Below are 13,529 nucleotides of genomic sequence, written 5' to 3'. Positions count from 1 at the left end.
GAAAAGTTAAGAAACTATGAGTCTGAAGTCGAAGAAGCAAGGAAGTTGAAATCATCTCATCAAAATAATGAGTTATTAAAAGAAAAATTATTGGAAGAAAAAGACCGAAGAGAGCGTGCGGAATTCGAGTTACTTAAACAACAAGAGACTCAATTTGATGTGAGAAAGTTGGAGAATGAACTAATGGCCTGGAAGTCATTAACCAATGATATTCCTGGTGTTTCATGTCCAAGTGACATACGTACTAAGTTCACAAGCTTGCAGAAAGAGGTGATTGAAAATATGACGACAGTTGGTCAAGTAATCGCATGTATGAAGCAAATGGAGGTAACTCTGAAAGCAGCTGAACTTGGTAGACAACATGTAGAATTTGTGACCTCATTAGCCAACCAGAAGGCAGAAGATTCGGAATCTAAAGTTAAACGGTGTGAATTGATGATCAATTGTCTTACTGAAGAAACAGAAAGATTAAAAAAGGAGGCTATTGAATTGAAGATGCACAAGAATGTGGAAATAGAGAGAACAACAAAGCAAGGAACTCTTATTCAGGAATTGGAGGCATCACTTGATAGAAAAGAATCCTCCATCAAAGAACTGCAAAGTAAATTATCAGAACAAAAGGAGGTCATGGCTCACCAGCATAACGAGATAAACCTGCTCAATGAACGGCTAAACAACGAAGCACAAAGGCTAAAATCATTGGAGCAGGAGAATGACAAGCTTAGTGAAGAAATTTATGTTTTGAAGTCTAAGTCGGGCCACGATGACAGTTTCAAGTCGAAATTTTCGAAAATGATAGACAAGTTGGGCATGTGCGATATCTATGCACCAACTTGAGGGGGAGTGTTGAAATATCTTTCTATATGTTAAGATATCCCATATAATATTAGGAAATATCAAATATTAGAAACTAGTAAGTTATTAGGAGCTTATATATATTAGCATAAAACTATTAGAAACTAGTAAAATATTAGGAACTAGTAAAATTAGAAACCAGTAGTATTGTAACTCTATAAATAGAGTCTTATATTTCTTTTGTAGTCCATCAAGGAATAAAACAAGTTCTTTGATCAATTTCAACTCAATCTGATCTTAGTCAGGTGGTTAGTGGTTGGGTTAAACGATCCAGTCGTCGGTCCACTATGGAACTAACTTCTCGGTCCGATCTGATCTCAGTCTGGTGGTTAGTTGTTAGGTTAAACGACCTGGTCACACAGTCAAGGTCATTAACCATTTTCTGTTTGCCCCATTTTGCTCTAAACTAATTGGACAGGCTTCTACCTGTCTACCAGGCTGGGTATACCAGTGACTGGTAGCGGGTCCAATGGTACCTAACAGGCTCGGACAAACACATCACCCGATACTAGGCTTCAAGCCCAGTTACCCACCCCTACTCTGAATTGACTTGATGGGCTGGGTATAATAGTTATGTCTCCTGACGTGTCATCTTGTACAATGGTATCTATTGGGCTTGGACCACATGTCATCTGATAGCAGGCTTCTCAGTCGTTTTCTCACCCCTAACTCGAAAGTGGTTGACATGAACTCCAAAACTCTAAATATCTCTGGTTCGTTTTCTAGAAGAGGTGTAATCCGCAGTTATTGAATTTGAGTTATTAAAGGTATAAATAATAATAAGTTTATCGAGCTTTAGACTTTATGTTATTTGGTTTTAGGTCCCTTTATGCTGATGTCAGAAAATGACAATCTGGTTATTATTCTGGAATAAAAGTCTTGAAGCTGGATCTCGTCTGGATGAATGACACTGCTCCTTTGATTCCCGCTCCTGCTCCTGGAAACTTGGGGAAAAACCTGAAAAGAGTTCGGAAACCTCTCCTACGCTCAAGACAGTCAGATTGCCCTTTGTTGTTGAAGTATTGAGTATTAGTTTATCCTTGGGGAACGTACCTTGTTGAAGGTGATGTGATGTCCTTTTATAGGATGCTTTGGACCGACTGTAATAGACGGTGAGATTGAGGCGGTTGAGATCCACCATGTCGTATTAGAAATATTGTTTCGTAGTCAGGGTTTCCTCTTTGTGTTTATCTCATATCTTAGATATTTAGAAGTCCATACGTTCAAGGATCCTTGCTAAATATCATGCCGAGTTGATAGATATTTTTAGGAGATGTTTTCTCCTTTAAGACTCTTGAAGTCCAAGTTAATCAAACACTTATCGTAGCCAGCTGGGATCTTTAGGAAGATTTGGGATAAAGTTGGTAAGCGTGCGACACACTTCTGCCTTCCTATGTTCTGGGTGTAAGACATCAGTCTGCTTACACGAACCTCCTTATACTTCTTGCGAATCACAAAGTAGACCTGGATGTGTTTGAGACAGGGCTCCTTAGATGATCCTACCGACCTCCCGATTGTGAGATTAGGTGGCAGTCATCTTCGGACTCAACGGTCCTATTACCTTGAGACCGGTTGACTCGTTGAGCTCTTGATTTTTTCTTGACTTATTGACGATAGTCTACGGACGATAACGTAACTGTTACAAAGTGTTACATGATGGTTTTAACTTTATGTAGTGGGAGAAGATGTGTCTCAAAATCATCGTAATCCCCTTCGCCTTTTCGTCTCCAATACTTCACCTCTCTCTCTCTCTCTCTATTCCCTTCTTTCTCCTTCAAAATAGTAGAAGAAAAATCTGTGAACAAATTTCCAAGAGAAGATTAATTCACAGAGCAAGACGCCATCAGCAAACTGGGTTTCAGATTTTCGGTCAGTTCTATCAACCAATTTCATGAATTTATATTCATTCCTTCTTCTCTCAAACAACTCTCTATCTTCTATATGCTTTAATTTTTCTTTGATTGATATTGTTTGCGATGATTCCTTGCGGGCCGAATTGTTTACTAACCCTATTCTGAGTTGAATTGAATTTTTGCTTCCTCGTTTGGGGGGTTTATCCTTTTTTTGCCCTAATGGTGCGGGATTCTGGTTCTGCGTCACCTAGATGTTTCAGGTTATGCTTCGTACATGAGATAAAGCATGGCAAGATTCAATTTTTTTAGGGTTTCTAATGATAAAATTTTGTTCCCCTATTAACTGATATCGAATTCCTTATGTAAATTGAGCTAGAACTTTTCGAAGTTGTTCATAAGGATTGAAAAAGGGGCGACCTTTTTTAGCTTTTATCTTTGTTCCTTGGGTCTTGCTGATCATCCTCTCATTTTCGTTTTATTATACTCTCTTTTTATTTTTCTGCAAATCTTCTCATAAGGAACTTTTCCGTGAACTGCAGAAAGTAGGTAAGAGATTACAAGTATACCACGAATTTCTAATTTAGGTGATTTAATGCATGGCAACATCAGAAGGAAGGGTTTTGTATTCTTCACTCTCCCAACTTGAAATAGGAAAAAATAGTCACTTTGAAGATGACTACGTTTTTGGCGTGGAATGGGATGATATACCAGAAGATACTAATACCAACCCATCGCACTCAAGGGCAGTGAAACATAATACTTATGACTTATCTCTTCAGCCAGATGGTTTTGATTGCGGATACGATTCAAGTGACGATACTCATAAGTCATTGCAGTCCAATGGAGTTGCCCCAGAGGTAAACTTGAAAAATGTTTTGGGTGGGATAGTTGCAATATTGACGGGTCGAAATAGAGATCAAAGCGTTGTTGAGCAGGAGTGTAGCTCGAATGCAACGTTTCTAGAGTCCGGAAAGAATGGGGGTGATAGCTTCTTGCACTCCTCGGTTTGCTTACCAAGTGCTCCACCTCTTCTTGAGCCTCATGGATTAAATTATTGTGCTTATAAAGAGGTCTTGGAAGCAGAAGCTCCAGAGTGGCTTCCAGACAGTGTCACTACAGTTTGTATGCAATGCACTTCTCCTTTCACAGCGTTTACTCGTGGCAGACATCATTGTCGATTCTGTGGAGGTATTTTCTGTAGACTATGCTCAAAAGGGAGATGCTTGTTGCCTGTTAAGTTCAGGGAGAGGAGTCCACAGAGGGTTTGTGACGCATGCTACGATCGGCTTGATCCTTTACAAGGCATTTTGATCAACTCTGTTAGCAATGCTGCCCAAGTTGCAAAACATGATGTCATAGACTGGACGTGTACGAGAGGTTGGTTGAATATGCCGGTAGGTCTCTCCATGGAATATGAGATATACAAGTCTTGCAATACTTTGAGGAGTTACAGCCAGGTTTGATATTCAACCACTCATATCCTAATTTCTTCCGACTATTATAATTTTATTATTCTGATTTTCGAATTTAAATCTCCTCATCTCCCTCGATAGTGTATGGAAGCTAATAAAGACCTCTTTAAACAAGTGATGATGTTGTGGGATATTATGTTATCTAGGAAATATTTTTTTTGCTTCTGCCAAGACATTCAATCAGTTTTCTTACTGTATCGGCCTATTTGAAATCCGTAGAATTTAACACTTGTAAGGTTATTTAAGTTTTATTTTGAACGATTGTTGAATGAGCAGGCTGCTAGACTAAAACCTGAGCAATCAATGCCCTCGGCAGTCCTTAAAGGTGCTAAAGGCTTAGCCATTTTAACAGTGGCTAAAGCTGGCATGCTGGTTACCTACAAAGTTGGCACTGGTTTGGTTGTTGCTCGTAGGTCAGATGGATCATGGTCCGCACCGTCTGCCATAGCATCTGTTGGTTTAGGGTGGGGTGCTCAGGTAACTATGACTTCACAATTTTAATATGTAAAACAGCAGTGCTTTCGTTTACCAAGGATATTTATGTCATATATAAGCTCAGGCATGTCATGATATGTAAAGGACGAGTCTTCGAATTCCTTGAACCCTATGAGCCTTGGATCTGCCCAATGGTAGTTATTTGTTGTTAACATTAGGCTTGCCTGGTTCATTCGGGGAAAGCAAAATGGTCATAGTGAAGTGGTCTAGTAAAGATGTTATTTTCGCCTTCTCATTAAATATAAATGCTGAAAAAATGGAAACAAAAAAAGTGCACAAAGATAGGAAAATAGAAAAATAATGTTAGATGAACGTCTACATTACCTGGACTTCCATTTTAATTTGTAAAGCTTTTCCATTTTTAACAAGACGATTTCCTGATATTTGGGAAAGAGTTGTTGTTTGGTTGTTGCGGGTATGCCTATAAAACCCATTAGGACAAAAGGTGTCTCCGTTTATCTTCATGATCACATGTCTGATGGAATTTATATCATAGACGAACACTTGTCACTAGCAGATCTACGATGCACTTAGGTCAGTGTTCTGAGAATGAAGGTGCGTGTTGTCCTAGATGTTACTGGGCGTAATACATTACTCTCAGATTTTATTGTTGTTTGAAAATGAAGTAATCTAGGACCAAATTTTCTCGATAACTGACTGAATATTTTGACAAAATGTGGAACAGATAGGGGGAGAGCTGACAGATTTTATTATAGTCCTCCACAATTCTAAGGCTGTGAAAACATTCAGTAGTCGCATGCATTTTGCTCTTGGAGCTGGTTGCAGTGTTGCAGCCGGACCTGTGGGTAGAGTGCTGGAAGCTGATCTTCGAGCTGGAGACAGAGGGTCAGGCATATGCTATACTTACAGTTGCAGTAAGGGTAAGACTCTCTCTGGCCACTCTGATCTCTTGTCAAGTTTCATATTCCAGAGTGAAGATTGATCTTCTTTTCTGAATGCTACAAAAAATAAACAGGTGCATTTTTAGGAGTTTCACTTGAAGGGAACATTATAGCCACACGAATGGAAACCAATCTACGGTTTTACGGCGATCCATATCTAACAGTGGGTGACATTCTCATGGGGACAGTAGAGAGGCCCAAGGCGGCTGAGCCCTTGTACTCAGCCCTCAATGACTTCTACTCAAAGCTACTACACTAATGATACCAAAACCATTTCATTTTATTTTCCATGTACATATCAATGCTTAGGATGTTTATATAATGAAAATTAGTGGTAATGTAATTGTGGTTATGGGTCTATATTTGAGAATTCCAAAATTTGTTTAAGATTCTGTCCTGAAATTTATTTATCTTTACAATAGGAAGAACTTGTATTGCAGCAGCTACTAGTGAAAACTGATTTCAAACTTGAATCATATTAAAGATGTGTTATTTATCTCTTTCATCTCAAAGTTGTTGCATAGGCAAAGGATTTTTCCAAGAGTGGTTTTCATTCTTAGGAGCTTAGGTTCTTTGACCTTATCCATCTCCATGGACTCTCTTCTCTCATCTGGTAAACTGCTTTTTTCACGACTTGAACCGATGAAATCTTTTTTTATCTTTTTTTTTTATGCAACTGAGATTTACACAAGATATCCTGAGGATCTTAGATATTTAATCAAGTTTGATTAATAAAGTATAAGTATTTCTTTTACTCCTTGTGAGTTTCAAGTTTTATAAGTTTTCGACATAGATGTAAGGCTTTTATGAGTTTTCTTTGCGTCAGTTGGTCATGACTCATGACATACAAAAAAACTGGAATATAGCACTGCATAACCGTTTTCTTCCTAGAGAGAGAAAGAGTTTCGAGATCCAGCTTTTCCGGCGAAGGGTTTCCCTTCGCCGGATCTCCCTCTTTTATGCTTCCTTTATAGTTTTCTTCCTCTCTTTCTCTCCTTAATCGTTTGATTCGTTCTGGCTATGGTGGTGATTGAGCGGGATCAAACTCTTAACTTTGTTTAGTTTGCTTCAAGATGTTGATTTACCCATTTCCTTCTTTAATCTCGACTTGGATGAAGATTCAATGGATCATACTCTCATTTTGAATCTGGTTTAAGTTTCAACGTTTTTCATCTCCTGTTGCTTCAATTTCTTCAATCAATTCTTCTTCTTCTTCGCCGAAGCCGATGTCAAATCCCATCACATCGTCTTCATCCATGTTTTGATTGAGGGGTTCTAATAATTCTATTTCATGGTGAAATAGGTGTTTGTTTGATGTCTTTTTATCATTTTATCATCATTGAATTTGCTCTATTACAATATGATATGGAACCAACAACAATTACAGAGAGATAAATAGATAATTAAACAGAAGATAAAGAAGGAACAAAAAGCTCTATCTAGGGTTTCCTTTTTTTAGAGGAAGCAAGTTTCTATCTATCTCCATCAAATCAATGAAGACAGTGGTTTATCAATCGGCTTTAGAAGGAAATTGAAATGGCCGTCTTTTACTTATAGCAACATGAGACTAGGAAAGATGGTGAAAGCCGATTATACTGGAATTTTGAGGAGTAACTTTTCCGGCTATAAGTCTCCGGCACTTATTCCGGCCAAATTTGGGTTCAGGTATGTTTCTGATCAGGGTTTAGAAATAAAAGGCTAAGGATTTATCCGGTGAATTTGAGTATCGTGGAAGGGTAAGAAGAGAAAGAAGCGAATTTGGGAGAATCTGGTTATGTCGTCTCATCGAAGTGAAGTCAGATACCATAGAAGTTAGATCGGAAAGATCGATCCAGTTAGGGATGTGCAGCAAAGGAGAAGAGAGAATTACTTGTTTTACTTTTACTTAGTTTTTTTCCAGTTTTTTGTCAGACCTTTAGGGTCTCCTTTCACGATCTATAGGATCTTCTTGTCGACCTTTAGGGTCTTTTTATTCTCGATCTTTAGGATCATTGTGTCTGTGTCTTGTCCAATTTCTTTCCCTTCATGAGGCACTTTGCATTTAAAGGTATGTAACTCTCATGAAGTTTTCAGAGGAGAGAAATAAGAATTATCATCCATGTATCATTGTGACTTTGTCACTTATTAATGGAATATGTTTTCCCTTGGCTCAAAAAAAAAAAAAAAAAAAAAATTGGTATCAAAAGCGAGGTTTCTCCTGACTCAATGATAGAAGGCGAGCCTAGAAACACAACCTTTGACTGTTAAATCACGATTATATGATAATCGGAGATATGATAAAGTCACGATTATATAAGAATCGGATATATAAACATAAATGAAAGACACAATGTTTAACGTGGTTTGGTCGGATACTCAAGACCTACATCCAAGGAGATATACTTTCATTATTAATAATCACCACATACAATTGTATGTGGGGTTGATCGGTTACATAACTCAATAACTCGATGATTTTGATTCCCTGCAACCCTCTCCTATTTATAGAGAGATTAGGGTTCAGGATTTCCTAGTTTCTACTAACTAAACTAGGAAATAATATAAAACTTATCTAATAATAATATTAGATATATTACAGAGATATTCCAAACATATGAAAGTAAATATTGTGGATCTTCAAATATCTCGAAATAGTCTTGATTGTCGGGTCTCTTCATCTTGATCCGTTTCTTATATCACGTGTTTACACACGTATCTCAATATTGACGGTGATCGAAGAAACGATGTTGTTTGGATCGATCACTTGATGAATCAATTCATGTAGGAGGTTCGTGAGATGTCAAACAACTATCTGAATATCAATGCAAAACCTACACAATCAATCATTAACATGGAACGTGTTGAGGGGTTTACCCACAATCAACTTGTCAATAAATACGAGAAAAACACAACTAGTATTACAACAAATTTTGAGGTAATGTTTAATTGCGATGAATTTGTAGTTGTGGATGAAACTAGTGATACTAATCAGATATAAAAATTCGTGTCCAATGTGATGTCAATCCAGTTATTCAAAAAATAAAAACTAACATTATTACGGTTATGAAAGAGTCTACTATCATCAATTTACAAGATGAGAGATTTGCGATTCTTGAAGAAATTATTAAGCAAACTGATTTGAAGGAAGATAAGAAACTTTGTAAATCTGATATCTGTCTAACTGATTTTCTTTCGTATAAATCTTTAGTATTTTGTCCATCTAAAATTGCTTCTCAATGATTGGTTAGTGATTTAACCTCACGCAGTCTTCACTAATATTGATCAGTCTAAAATCGGTTAGTATTTTGAGAAGATCCAGCGATGAAATTACTAACCAGTCCTTGAGAAACAAATTTTAGGTTCACAAAATACTAAACATGGATCTTATATGAAGGAAAATTAGTTCACAAATTTTAGTTTCTCATCTTCCTTCAAATTAGCTTTCTTAACAACTTATTCAAGAATTACAAATCTCTTTATCTTGTAAACTGATGATATAAGATTCTTCCCTAATCACTATAATGTCAGTTTTTATTTCTTAAATAACTGGAATAACTTCACATTCTATACGAATTTCTATGTCTAAAGTCATATCACTAATGTCATCCGCAACTAAAGACGCGTCACAATTAGATATTACCTCAAAATTTGTTGTAATATAAGTTGTGTTTTTTCTTATCTATTGGCCAGCTGGCCATGGACAAATCCCTCACCATGTTCCATTTTAATGGTTTATCGTCTAGGGTTTGCATTGACTTTCACATGGTTGTTTAACATCTCACGAACCTCCTCCATTAATTGATTCGTCTGGTGATCTATCTTATTAAGCACTAACTATACAACATCGATCCGTCTGTTACTGTCGAAAGTTGCGTTAAAATCTAGCCTTACCTTCTGCCATTTAGTCAAGAGAAACCTTGCTCTTGGTGCCAATTGACGCAAAAGAAAACTCGGAAAAAACTCAGATCAATTTCTAAAACTTATAAAACTTGAAACTCACAAAGAATAAAAGAAATATTTAAATTTTATTGATGTTGAATTAAACAACTGCTAGATCCCTTTATATAGTATTAGAGTTTCCTAAACTTAATCAAATTCTTAGGATATCTTCTGAAAATCTCTGGCTATCACTTGTTGTCCAAGCCTTAATAGATGAGAATACCCGAAACAATCCCATGCGGCCTTAAGCTGGTAATAATTGAAAATTGCGGGTCAAACGAGGCTGTTTCCGTAATTTGTTTCAGCTAAGGGTAATTTGTCACAACAATTTATCCAAGAGGTAAGGCAAAGAAGAACCTAAACTGCATACAAAGAGAGTTAAATTGCTGAGTTTACTTAAAAGAGGATAGTTTCTGCTTACAACCACCAATGATTATAAAGTGAGTTGAAGAAAAACAAGTATAAATGCTTACTTGCTTGCTTTCTAAATACTAAATCCCCCCTCTCTTTGGCTTTATTGCTAAATCCCCTCTCTCTAGCTGCCGTTGCCACGTGACGAATCCATTAGCAGACAATTATATCATGTTCATAAGGGTTCACATCAAAATTTAGTGATCCCCAAATTTTTAAGTATAAATCCTGTACTGATTTTCCCTTCCCCACTACACAAATTATTGGTTCAAAAAGAAATCTGGTTGCTGACGATGAAACATTCATCCGATTCTGTTGGATATGGGGAGGCAGCTTCAATGATCTGGCGGAACTGAAGATGGTATCTGCCATTAAGGGGTGATGCATGAGACTAACTGATGCTCTACTTCCTCCCAGTTATGAACTTTGGTGATCAGGGGATGCAGATTATCAGATTCTGTCTTGCACCATGGATACGAGTTTTCGTAATCGAAGAGTAGAACTCTGATCCCTGCTTCTGCACACTCAATCGCATAACGTGGGTTATCATCGATCAAAACTTGTGCTCCTAGACACCTGCGGCAAGTTTCATCAACCAAATTTCATAAGAAAACTTTATCCATCTCATTTCTTCTCACGTGTAATTTCAGTCTTCCAAACCAAATTGTCCAACCACACTCACATTTCTTGCTATAGAATGATATACTACTGCTAATTTCTATAACTCCAATATCTGCATTAGCACGATATTTTATACTCCTATGGGATATGATTCCTGAAACAAGGTGCCTATTACTAAAACAGTTTGTATGATACACTAGACATGATGATCAAACGAAAGTTATACCTGCAAATTTCTGATTTAGGTCGTGATGTCCCATCCAGAGCAAAGTGATTGCCGAAGTGAATCTCTTTAAACAATCCTGGGTAGTGCTTTTCAATCCACTCAATTGTGTGGTCTTTGATCGCATTCTGGCGCGACCTTTATAATAAAATAAAAATGGAAGTTCACTAAACAACTTCAAACCTGATTATATCATAAAACACTTCTTTTAGAAAGATTAGCTTCTATGCGTACTTACGTAACAACTGATAGATTGCAAAATGTTGATAGCTTATGGAGAGTCACCCGAGCCCCCGGGATTGGATGAATCCCTGTTTTGAAGTAAGAAGTCTTAAAGAACTCGTGAACTCTGATATCAGCTGCAAAATAAACAACGATTATTTGCCATTTTCTATTATAATTAATAGGCTTAATAGCTTTTGAAGCAATTCTAGGAGTAAATTATCGACTGTTTAAAAAAGGGAAAGAATATAATATAAAAGGAAGCTAATTACAAGAAAGAAAAATCTAGCCAATGTCCCCGAAAGAAGGGGCAAAGAAGACAAGAAACCCAAACAGGGACGACATAAGACCTAACAAGTATAACATATCCAAGGCAACTATTCTCGCCTAGGGTCCTCATATTCCCCATGTCAGGTTTACAAGCTAGAAACCGACTTGAAAATAATCAATTTCCAATTCCCTAAACTAAGAAGTATTGGCTAGTTGGCTCTTGTTCCACTAGTTCAAATGGATTCATATTGTTTGACACTTTGACTAATAAAATATACGACGTATGGAGGAGCAAAATCTTTGAAAAAAGAAAAACAGAATACAGGTAAGACTAAACGGTTATAGTAAGTCGCACCTTCATTGCGCGAACAGTTCCATATCTGTTACAGAAACAGAAGAAACATCAAATTAGAAGAAAATAAAGTAGTACAACTATTCAGACCAAAATTAAGAATCCAAACATAGTGTGATACTCTAGTCTTGCTCTCTCACATTTTCTTGATCTTACTAAATGACTACCCATTATCTGGAATATCGAACCCTTGACCATCTCCTGCATAAGCAACAGTCCAAAACTTCTTACATATGCAACTTTTCTACCCAAGACTCGGCATCAAGTTGGATACCCATAAGGGAGATGAACATCATATCCATAACGAGTGGCATCAGAGACCGCTATATATTTTTTATGGTTCCTACCTAGAATGTACACATCTCGCAGTAAAAAGGCAACATAGAGAAGGCCATTCGACTCCTATGAATGCAGATACTAGAAAAAGCAATCACATCAAGAAAATACCTTATAGAACTCGTACACATGGTACTCCGAGACAGAGTGATTGGAAGAATAACGATCAGCAATGAATTTGTTAAGAGCTGAGACGAAGCTTCCGAGTACTAGAAGAGCAAAAAGAACACGTCAGGGCCATCAACGAGACACTAAAAATGTTTCAAACAAAAAGAGGGGAGGCTTAATGAAATACCCACCTTCATCGACATCAACAGACACAACAAGTTTCTCAGGTAATGAATGTTTCAAGAAACCAAGAGGGTTTCCACGTTGGAACACATCCGGGCCATCGACAAGAAACTTAGTATCCTTTTTGCCCTCATCAAGTCTAACACCAGAATAATGTCGAAGCTGTGGGTACGGAGCAAATGCACGAGGCGGATTCTGAAACCCATTTCCAGTTCCATCGTCCGAGGAGGCAGCAGAGCGGTGAGAGTAACTTTTTAAGCTCAACCAATGGCAGGCATTGATACTAGTCTGTCCTTTACCAAGACCAACAAGAGGAGATTGAGGGTTAATCCGAGGACGGAGGATCTCATTAGGAGGAGGAGCACCACCACCAACCTGACTGAACCCATAACCCTTGGTGTTAAACAAAGCCATTGAACCTCCACCAAAACTACTGATAAGGCGGCAATTACGGAAGCTGGCACCACCACCACAACCACCACCGTCAGCAACAACAACACCCAGACGAGAAAGAAACCACAAAGTTTGATTCTTTATCATAACGCTATTACATTCCCAAGCATAACCTCCTTCCTACCCTTGGAATAACCTGAAATAACAATTGGAATTACAAACCCTAACAAATACTATTAAAAGAGAACAAGCAATTCACTATAAACCCTAAAAGGAAAACTAATAATGACAGAACCTAAGATCTCCATAATACAAAGAAACAATGGGTATATGATGAAGCAACCAAAACGGGAAAAGAAAATCACCCGGTAGATACGACGACAAGCTGACACCGAAGAAGAAGAAGAAGAACCTTGCTTGAATGCGAGAAAGTTAGGGCTTGATAATCTCTTCTTGTTCTTGTTGTTCTTGTTGTTCTTCTTGTGTTTGTTTGATGATTACTATAAATGAAAATGGTGATAGTACTAGTATTTTAAATTAGGGCTGATTATATGTGTGGTTGTAGGAGAGAATGCTTTAGCGTAAATTTCGATTTTGTTGCTCCGTCCCCAAAAAAAACACTATTCAATCCCTCATAAATTAATTATTACCACTTGCACCTATTATTTTTATATGTAGGAGTTAAAAAGTCTATGTCCGGCCTACTAACGGCGGGATGTATTTATTTTTATACCTAGAAAGAGAAGAGTCCGAAAGGTATCGTCAGAGGAGATCGGTTTGAAACGGGTACAGATGCGAGAATTATGTATTTTTGTACATAGAAAAAGAGAAGAACCAAAAGGTACTGGCGGAGCAGAAGGGTTTGGAACGGGCGGAGATGCAAGAATTACATATTTTTATACATACAAAGAGAAG

At 37.5% G+C, this 13,529-nt stretch overlaps 2 protein-coding genes across 3 annotated transcripts; one reads left to right on the top strand and one right to left on the bottom strand.

Annotated features, from left to right (window-relative positions):
* The first annotated feature begins 2,321 nt into the window (after window positions 1-2,321).
* Window positions 2,322-6,073, top strand: LOC147560092 (RING/FYVE/PHD-type zinc finger family protein). Its single transcript, XM_086662137.1, has 5 exons — window positions 2,322-2,724; window positions 3,248-4,165; window positions 4,457-4,657; window positions 5,361-5,556; window positions 5,652-6,073. Exons 2-5 carry the CDS (start codon window positions 3,305-3,307, stop codon window positions 5,834-5,836), a joined length of 1,443 nt encoding a protein of 480 aa, XP_086518263.1. The 5' UTR covers window positions 2,322-2,724; window positions 3,248-3,304; the 3' UTR covers window positions 5,837-6,073.
* A 3,797-nt stretch (window positions 6,074-9,870) lies between these two features.
* On the bottom strand, window positions 9,871-13,259 carry LOC147560091 (Haloacid dehalogenase-like hydrolase (HAD) superfamily protein). Of its 2 annotated transcripts, none has more exons than XM_086662135.1 (7): window positions 12,980-13,259; window positions 12,230-12,810; window positions 12,042-12,139; window positions 11,598-11,622; window positions 10,989-11,109; window positions 10,754-10,888; window positions 9,871-10,482 (listed from the first exon to the last, which is right to left on the bottom strand). In XM_086662135.1, the coding sequence occupies exons 2-7, from the start codon at window positions 12,759-12,761 to the stop codon at window positions 10,278-10,280; spliced, it is 1,116 nt and encodes a 371-aa protein (XP_086518261.1). In that variant the 5' UTR covers window positions 12,762-12,810; window positions 12,980-13,259; the 3' UTR covers window positions 9,871-10,277. The 2 variants fall into 2 exon arrangements, with proteins under 2 accessions (XP_086518261.1, XP_086518262.1); XM_086662136.1 differs by having other exon boundaries at window positions 13,027-13,177.
* Between the last annotated feature and the right edge of the window lie 270 nt (window positions 13,260-13,529).

Source organism: Eschscholzia californica, unplaced genomic scaffold (assembly GCF_041429995.1).
Source record: "Eschscholzia californica isolate CP2 unplaced genomic scaffold, dmEscCali1.0.p SCAF_2, whole genome shotgun sequence".
Taxonomy (NCBI): Eukaryota; Viridiplantae; Streptophyta; class Magnoliopsida; order Ranunculales; family Papaveraceae; genus Eschscholzia; species Eschscholzia californica.
This window is presented reverse-complemented; position numbering and strand designations above follow the sequence as displayed.